Source organism: Macrobrachium rosenbergii, chromosome 55, assembly GCF_040412425.1.
Source record: "Macrobrachium rosenbergii isolate ZJJX-2024 chromosome 55, ASM4041242v1, whole genome shotgun sequence".
Classification (NCBI taxonomy): domain Eukaryota; kingdom Metazoa; phylum Arthropoda; class Malacostraca; order Decapoda; family Palaemonidae; genus Macrobrachium; species Macrobrachium rosenbergii.
In genome coordinates this window covers 85,837,663-85,847,662 of record NC_089795.1, presented here as the reverse complement: position 1 = coordinate 85,847,662, position 10,000 = coordinate 85,837,663, and the positions used below count along the sequence as shown (strand labels likewise).

At 37.1% G+C, this 10,000-nt stretch overlaps 1 protein-coding gene across 2 annotated transcripts in view; it reads right to left on the bottom strand.

Annotated features, from left to right (window-relative positions):
• The window catches only part of nAChRalpha4 (nicotinic acetylcholine receptor alpha4), a 734,137-nt gene that overhangs the window by 49,464 nt on the left and 674,673 nt on the right, over nucleotides 1–10,000 (bottom strand). For both annotated transcript variants that reach the window (XM_067099219.1, XM_067099220.1), the window contains exon 6: nucleotides 8,429–8,597. In XM_067099219.1, coding sequence (XP_066955320.1) covers nucleotides 8,429–8,597 — 169 coding nt within the window. The remainder of the gene's footprint in view (nucleotides 1–8,428; nucleotides 8,598–10,000) is intronic.

The window sequence follows — 10,000 nt, the reverse complement described above, 5'->3', positions numbered from 1 at the left end:
GTAACGTAAACACTGACGAGGAACACCTCTTCGCAGCAGTAACTGATCATGATACAGAGTTAGTGATTCTTCATCGCCCTTGGGGAGACGCGAACCCGCGACATCTGAGTGGCATGCCACGACACTAACCACCATACCAGCTGACCAGCTAAAACTGATCTCTTCTTTCTGTATTTCCTATGACCCTCTGTTATTTCTTTCAGAGGAACACCATGTTCTTTGGAAGCTTGAATTTCAAGTCAGTGGCCCCCTTGGTGGGGTTGTTTTACATGAATAGGGTTTATCTCCTAAATAATCAATAATAAATACCAGTATGCCTCCAGGTTCAAACTATTCCATACATCATCCCTTCAACTCAAAGTAATTCAAAGAACTGAAGAGAGAAAGAAGAAAAACAGGCTAAAGAAAGAAAACAGGAAAGGCCACAGCCCCCATACTCCAAGTGAAAACAAAAAGAACAATAAAACAAATGCGCCGAAGTTTCTTCGGGGCAATCGAGTTTCTGTACAGCCGCTACAACGTATAATCAAGGCCACCGAAAATAGATCAATCTCACAGTAGTCTCGGTATAATGCTGTGTGAGCCGCGGCCCATGAGACCTGAACCGCAGCCCGGTGGTGGCATAACCTATATCGTTGCCAGAAGCACGATTATGGCTAACTTCAACGTTAAATAAAATAAAAACTACTGAAGCTAGATGGCTGCAATTTGGTATGTTTGATGACTGGAGGATGGATGATCAACATATCAATTTGCAGCCATCTAGCCTGAGTAGTTTTGAAGATCTGAGGGCGGACAGAAAAAGTGCGGACAGAATAAAGTGCAGGCGGACAGAATAAAGTCCGGACGGACAGACAAAGCCGGAACAATAGTTTTCTTTTCCGGAAAACTAAAAGGAAAGAGAGAAAAGGATAAGACAAAGAAGCGAATTTAAAATAAGGAAATAATTCCAAATCTGCGACACTCACTTCGCCCAGGTCTATCCACGTTTGCATCGCATTTCGTGATAAGCCCTCCAATTGGCTTCCTTCAAACGTTGCTGTAAATTGCTGTGCAGTGAAACGGATTCTGTTCCTGCCAATCACTCCAAGAGCTTTTGGGCCGACCTCGGCAAAGTGACGAGTGTACAGGAATGTTTGGGAATCATTTAGATTTTCGCTAATTATCAAGAAAAATTTCCGTATTTCTTTTTTGTAGAATCATATAATTTTGGCCGATTTCTGCAAAGTAACGTGTCTACAGGAATATCTGGAAATCATTTAGATTTCTGGTAGCTATCATAAAAATGTTCCATTTTTCGTTTTTTGTAGAATCATGTCATTTTGGCCTACCTCGGCAAAGTGACGAGTCTACGGGAATATTCGGGAATCATTTAAGTTTTCGCTAATTATCATGAAAAACTTCCGTATTTTTTTTTTTTTTTTTGTAGAATTCTCTCATTTTGGCCGACCCCGGCAAAGTGACGAGTCTACAGAAATATTTGGAAATCATTTAGATTTTCACTAATTGTCATGAAAAACTTCCGTATTTCTCTTTCTGTAGAATTATGTGATTTTGGTCGACTTTGGCAAAGCAACGAGTCTACAGGAATATTTGGAAATCATTTAGATTTTCACTAATTATCATGAAAACTTTCGTATTTTTTTTTTGTAGAATTGTCATTTTGGCCGACCCCGGCAAAGTAACGAGTCTACGGGAATATTTGGAAATCATTTAGATTTTCACTAATTATCATGAAAAACTTCCGTATTTATTTTTTTGTAGAATTGTCATTTTGGCCGACCCCGGCAAAGTGACGAGTCTACAGGAATATTTAGGAACCATTTAGATTTTCGCTAATTATCATGAAAAACTTCCGCAATTCTTGTTTGTAGAGTCATGTAATTTTCGCCGACCTCGGCAAAGTGACGAGTCTACAGGGAATTTGAAAATCATTAAGTTTTCCCTAACGAACAAGTAAAAAATTACCACGAATAAGCTTAGAAAATTTTATGATAAGGCTCAAAATACTAAAATAACAACGACTTGAAAAAACAAGCCACAAAAATAATCTTAGAACCGAAGTAAGTAACTAAGTCGCAGCCAGGGTCTCTTTCGTAAAGGTTTCTCCTCACTTCACAATAAAAAGATAAAAAAAAAAGTTTTCCTCATTTCCATCACAATAAAAACCTCACATAGGACATTAAGTTGGAGAATCCTCACCCCCCCCCCCCCCACCACTCCTTACCGCCGTCAGGAAGTCACGTCTACTTTCTTCCTCGACTCCGGACTTTTACACGGAGTGATTCGAAGGACACTTGTCCCCGGGAATCGTGAGAACTTCAGAAGGGCGAGGTCTCCCTCTTGGAGCAATGGGATTAACGCCCACATGGAGCCGAATGGGCGGGATCTTCCTTTGTCCCCCTTGCTTGGTCATTCAGTGGCTAAGTAGGTAGCTAACTCTCTGTCTGTCTGTCTGTCTGTCTGTCTCTCTCTCTCTCTCTCTCTCTCTCTCTCTCTCTCTCTCTCTCTCTCTCTCTCGTCCTCCAACAAAAGGGTCATCAAACGAAATTTGTTTCAAATTTACATAAGAGTGTCACAGCCAACAACAACAACAACAACAAAAAAAACAACAAAAACAACCCTTCAGAGCCATAAAAACAAGTAAAAGAGACACAAAAGTTCCCCTCCAAAGCAAAACTGAAGCCTTCGTACCCATCAACACGACTCGAACACGATTGAAGAAGAAGAAGAAGAAGAAGAAGAAGAAGAAGAAGAAGAAGAAGAAGAAGAAGAAGAAGAAGAAGAAGAACGAAAACAGCATTCCCAGAAAAACCACGAAACGTGATCCTGATCACAATACGATGGAATCATAACGAAAACGATCCGCTGGGAACAGAATCCTCTCTAAAAGAATCCTAATGTATACGAGACGAGTCTCGACAATGAAATCCAACCTCCAGTTTCCAGCGGGGACGTCTCGTTACGAATGCTCTCTTCGAAGAACTGGGGATATCAAAAATGTTCCTAATTGATCCTTTTTTAATGCAGGGGTCGACGGGGGTGGTGATCTAGCCTCGAAGGATACAGGGGAACAGCAGGACAAAGGAATTATCTGGCAGTCATTTGGACTGATGAGGTCTGAAAGTTTGGTGGCAAATTTGCTTCCGGGTACAAAGAAAGTTTTTCAGTGGCGACAGAAAAAGAAAAAAAAACAAAAGAAAATACCTGATACTTTTGGGGGTAGCTTGAGGACAAAGTGACATTTCAATTAGTCAATCAGTCAACACCAACTACATCAAAAACATCAACAAAATTACATACAAAACAATGAACAAGTATAACCTATTAACCACCACTTTCGCAACCAAACGAAAGACTATTAAACATCACAATGTATTTTTTCCTTGAGCCCCTATGGAGAACAAACACACACACACACACACACATGCAATAAGGAAAGCAGGAGCACAAAGAGAGAGAGAGAGAGAGAGAGAGAGAGAGAGAGAGAGAGAGAGAGAGATAAACCTCTTACAATGAAGCTGCAAATGGCTCAAAGAGCTACAAAGTATTAAACACACAAAGGACTGGTCTGACCTACTTTATAAAACGCCCGCGTTGTTGAGGGAGGATTCGTATAATATCAACTATCATTTCAGTAGAAATACTGAATAAGGTAAAAAAAAAAAAAAAAAGAGCAATGGTTGGAACTGGAATATAAAATTTAGGCCAAAGGCCGGGCGCTGGGACCTAAGAGGTCATTCGGCGCTAAAAATAATGTTGAGTCAATTGTTAGGAGAGGGAGGAAAGTAAGATGAAAGAAAGAGAACGTGGATAGACGTATAAGATAAGAAACGAAAGGGGCTGCAGCTAGGGGCCGAAGGGACGCTGCAAAGAACCTTAAGTAGGGCCTACAATAAATCACTAATGTTTACGGAATCTCAGAAGAAAAAAAAAATCTACAGAAACGATATTCCTACAGAATCCTATAAAAGCCAGCAAGCCAAAAGTTTATGGAAAAAAATAAAAATCTATAACACAATAGAAAACGAAAGACACGCCCTAAAACAGAAAAAAATGAAGCTAAAACAATAGATAGATACATGAATTAATTATGGAGAAACAACAGAAGACATTCCAGGAGAAATGTATGAAAATACAACACGGGCCTCGAGATGAAAAAAAAATTATGGAGATGCAACAAAAGAAATTCGAGAAATGTATTAAAATACAATACAGGCCTCGGGATGGAAAAAATGATGGAGATGCAACAAAGGACATGACAGGAGCACTGTATTCAAATACAATGCGAGCCTTGAGAGAAGAATAAGTACGACACTGCGGAAGAAGATAATTAAGATAAACAAATTCTTATAACAATGGACAAAAATGTCCTCATTAGGAATGAAGTATATTTACAGACATATAACGTCAGACTTATATTGTATGTGGCTACGATTTGAAATAAAGTATTATTATTATTATTATTATTATTATTATTATTATTATTATTATTATTTTCACAACGCAAAAGAAATGTTATTTGATAAGAATATTAAATATAAACTTATTCCACTGTGACATTTCTGATTCCTTCTCATTGGACATCACAAAAATGGTCTGCATTGAGAGAGAGAGAGAGAGAGAGAGAGAGAGAGAGAGAGAGAGAGAGAGAGAGAGAGAGAGAGAGAGAGCAAAAGCAAACAGCCGTCTGAAACTGTACTATCCCAATCCAAACAGGTAATGAAATACGACAAGCATCCTTCGGAGAACCCTACGAATCTCTGTCCCCACTCTCCCCGACCTGCTGCAAAGGACGTCTCGTCAGGCCACGCCATCCCCAAAATCCTCTGGCTGCTGTGGGTCCTTTGTTTCTGGAGCTCTTCCGGGGACGGTTCCGCAGGAAGCGTTCCTTCCAGGGTACGCTTTATGGGCCGTTCCCTTTTTCGCTTGCGGGTGAGGGCCTCACTGGATAATGTCTGGGTCCGCTTCTGCATTGAGTCTTGCTGGTTAATTCTGGGGTTTCTTTAGTCACTAAATAATTCTGGGCTTTCTTTAGTCCTGAAGTCACAGGAAAATTCTGAGTTTTCATTTGTACTGAAGTCGCTAAATCATTCTGGGCTTTCTTAGGTACTGAAGTCACAAGAAAATTTGGGGTCTTTAATACTGAAGTCACTAAATAATTCTGGGCTTTCTTTAGTACTGAAGTCACAAGAAAATCCTGGGCTTTCTTTAGTACTGAAGTCACAAGAAAATTCTGGGCTTTCTTTGGTACTGAAGTCACAAGAAAATTCTGGGTTTTCTTTAGTACTGAATTCACTAAATAATTCTGAGGTTTCTTTAGTGCTGAAGTCACTAAATAATTATGAAGCTTCTTTAGTACTGAAGTCACTAAATAATCCTGGGCTTTCTGTAGTACTGGAGTCACTAGAAAATTCTGGTCTTTCTTTAGTACTGAAGTCACTAGAAAACTCTGGGCTTTCTTAAGTATTGAAATCACTAAATAATTCTGGGCTTTCTTCAGTACCGAAGTCACTAAATAACTCTGGGCTTTCTTTAATACTGAAGTCACTACAAACCTAGGCATTCTTAAGCAAATTCTGGGCTTTCCTTAGAACTTACAAATTCTGGGGTTTCTTTAGTACTAAAGTCTCATTGAATAATTCTGTGGTTTCTTTAGTACTGAAGGCACCAGCAAATTCTGTGCTTTCTCTACTTTTGAAGTCTCACAAGCAAATTCTGGGCTTTCTTCGATGCTGAAATCTCACTGATAACTTTTGCTGTTTTTTTGCACTGATTCTGTTTCGTGACTTCAAGTTTTCTTCAGTACTAAGTCTCAGTGGTGACTTCTGGGGTTTCTTGATTACTGAGTCTAAAAGATGGCACTTGTAAATTCTTCAGTGCAGAGCCTCACTGGCGAATTTCAATCTTTCTTAAGTGTATTTACTTCTCCCAGTAATAAGGTAACAACAAGTACTTATTGGCTTAAAATTGGGTGACCACCAGTGAATGCCAAGACATTACTGAAACCTAGGATATAATTTATGAGTCTTATGTGAGTGGCAGTGATACAACTAGGCCCACAAACCTCGACAAAAAGAAGGAACACCTCTGGCGATTTAGGTTAATTATCAAGCTATTGCACAAAAAACTGAACCATTTCCTAAAGTATTTCGTTCACTAAGACTCTCCTGAAACTCGAGGGAGAGAGGGATTCTTAGATTTGTCCCAAAATGACTGAGCAACTGTCAGTTACATTTCCTTGCCCAACAGAGCAAAATTCCATTTAACTGACTCATACCAAATGAAAATGGACTACAGAGTCCGTTTAAGCCTCTGGAGGTGTCACACAAACAAGTCTCCAGGTATTATTTTACAGCAGTGTAGTTTGGTCTTACATAATTCCAAGAATAATACTGGCGGGGTGCACAAGGGGCAATATCCCTACCTGGTCCAAGGCCGGATTAATCTCCAACAAAAGATTTTTTTTTTTTAATGACGGAGGCTTAATGGTTCATTCAAAACTTTCATGTTCCAACTCAACAAGGCCACAGATAATACCCTGGAATGGGAGCATTCGTGACTCCTTGTATCTTGGCAAGAACCGACGGGAGGAATGTAGATCCACCAGGAATAACTGATCAGTCCTAACTTCTTCTGTGCAACCTGTACATTAATTAACCGAACAGCGTCTGTATTTATGATTGTAATCAATCTGAAATGTGATTTATATATGCACATGTATCATATATATGAATGCATGTACATACACACATCTGAATACTGCATAACACTCTAGCCAATTTTATTATTGTTGATATTGGCTGGAATATTATATGTCATGTCTGTATACACATAAATATATACATATATACATTGTTTATGTATACACACAATGAATGTACATATATGTATATGCCCATATATGACATGATATACTAGTCAATATTATCAGCATTACAGACACATTTCGAGTGGAAAAGAATACATACGTACGACAATACATGCATACATTATATATATATATATATATATATATATATATATATATATATATATATATATATATATATATATATATATATATATATATATGTGTGTGTGTGTGTGAATAAACTGCAAAACTCTGAGTCCCATCAAAGAGTCTATCAAATAAGTCAGTTTTCCATTGTCCAATTATATCAAAATAATCTAATAACTGAACAAACGGTCACCGCATTTTCCTCAGAATTCCCTCTCAAGGGAAACCTCTCCTCAAGTCGTAATGCTCCCATATATTCCTTTCATCCCACCCGAAATCTTTTTCCTGAACGAAGAGGCCACCACCTTCCCCCCTTCATCTAGACTAACATAATTTTGTTCTCTGTACCAGTTTAAGCCTCTCGTAAAATTGAAAGAGTTTGGGTCCCCGCCTTGGCCCCTAGGGAACCTCACCTTTAGCCGGGAGAATCTGAACAGCGGAATCTCGATGCCAAAAATAATAAATAAAAACCCAAAAAAAAGTTATATAAATGTGATTTTATTTCCATCCTAATTAGTCGGGACTGCTTTCTTTTTTCTTCTCCGTTTCGAAAGCAGCATTCATGACGTATTCACAAAAAAAAAAGATGAATAAAAATTACGGGATTTCCTTTACAATCCGATTATTCATTTTTTTTTGCGTGTCCGCCCTGACCGACATTCATTAATTTCGAAGCCGAATTTATGTTCTCTTATTTGACGAATTCTTGAGAAAATTTATTGTTATTTTTTTCCCTTTCTCCTCTTCTTTTCTCTCTCCTTTCCTTGCCGTGACATACGAAACAGAAAGTCCACAAGAGATTTATGAGTTGCTCACTAAGAAGTAAGAACGGTGTCCAGGGAGGAAACTTGGAGATAACGTATTGGTTAAGCTTCTTGTTCACAGACTAAGTACAGACATAAGTAAAAGGAATCTTCCTTAATTTAATTTATTGGTTAGGCTTCTTGTTCACAGACTAAGTACAGACATAAGTAAAAGGAATCTTCCTTGACTTAATTTAATGGTTAGGCTTCTTGTTCACAGACTAAGTACAGACATAAGTAAAAGGGATCTTCCTTAATTTAATTTAATAGTTAGGCTTCTTGTTCACAGATTACAGACATAAGTAAAGGGAATCTTCCTTGATTTAACTTAATGGTAAGGCTTCCTGTTCACAAACTCAGTACAGACATAAGCAAAAGGAGTCTCCCTTGACTTAATTTAATATTCGTTAAATCTTACCCACCACCTTACTGTTGTTTCCTGATCTTAGGCTTCTTGTTCACAGACTAAGTACAGACATAAGTAAAAGGAATCTTCTTTAATTTAATTTAAAATCTGCTAAATCTTATCCACCATCTAAAAGGTTTTTTTTTATCGATCTGTCTGAAAAGCTGTCAAGGGGAAATCAATCACTACACTCTCTTAGTTGAAGCTTTCCCTTCTTACCTTCTCTCCGGAATCCGAGGGGAGGTAAAAGGTGAGGACGGTGAGGAAGGAGATCCCCATGCATGGGATGATGAGGTTGACTGTGTAGAAGAGGGTCTTCCTCCTCATAGTGATGTTGAAGGTGATGTCGAGGTAAGGCTCGTCGCAACAGGTGTAAAACTTCTCGTGTCTGCAACGAAAAAGAGAAGAAGAAGAAGTTGAGAGAGGGGAAACTTCGCGTCGTAGATCTTCCCGTTTCTCGGGTATGGAAAGAAGAGCAAATAGTTTAAAAATGCTGTTGTTCTGATGCATGAAATTGGGTTAAAAATGGCAATTTTATTTTTAAATAAAACGCAATAGATTAAGAAAAGAATTTGCTGTTTTCTAAAATACATCATAAATTGTTAAGACATAATTTGAAAACTTTTTCGTACACCTTATCGTTTCTTGTATATAGAAAAAGGAGCAAATAGTTTACAAAATTCTTGTTCTGGGGCATGAAAATGGGTTAAAAATGGCAATTTTTTAAAAATAAAACATAACAGATTAAGAAAGGAATCTGCTGTTTTCTAAAATACATCATAAATTATTAAACCATAATTTGAAAACTTTTTCGTAGACCTTATCATTTCTTGTATATTAAAGAAAGAAGCGCAAATAGTTTAAAAATTTGTTGTTCTGGTGCATGAAATTGGGTTAAAAACGTTGTTTTTTTTTCCTGAAATAAAACAATACATTTAGAAAGAAGTTGAAAACTTCGCCGTAGATCTCCTTCCTCAAATACAGAGAGAGGACCACACAGTTAAAACAGTTCTTATTTGTTACATGAGACTGGGTAAAAAAAGGGCTGAATTTGCTTTTTTTTATTACTATAACATAGAGATTAAGAAAGAAATTACATGAAATTGGGTAAAAAAAAGGGCTAAATTTGCTGTTTTTTTTAACTAAAACATAGATTAAGAAAGAAATTACATGAAATTGGGTTAAAAAAAGGGGCTAAATTTCCTGTTTTTTCAACTAAAACATAGAAATTCATAAAGAAATCACTTGAAATTGGGGAAAAATAGGCTAAATTTGCTGTTTTTTTACATTAAAACAGAGACTAAGAAAGAAATGACATGAAATTGGGTAAAAAAAGGGTTAAATTTGCTGTTTTTTAAAACTAAAACATAGAGATAAAGAAAAAAATTTGCCGTTTCCAAAAACAAAATATAATAGATGAAGAAAGAATTTGAAAACATCGCCGAAGGTCTTCTCGTTTCTCAGACATAGAAAGAAGAACAAAACTATTTAAACATCTGTTGTTCTGTTGCATGAAACTGGTTAAAAAAAAAAAAGACAAAATTTGCTGTTTCCTGGAATATAACTTAATAAATTAAAAATGAATCTCTAAATTTCGTCGTTTTTCGGATACAGAAAAAAGAGCGAACTATTTAAATACTCGTTGTTCTGGTGAATATAACTTGCAAGGTTAAGAAGGCTACAAACTATATCTTCGTCTGGAAAGTGAAAAATCTTGAAAAATCCAGTAAAATATAAAACACTTGTTGTTCTGGTGCATGAAATTGTCTTAAAAAAAAAAAGCAAAATTTG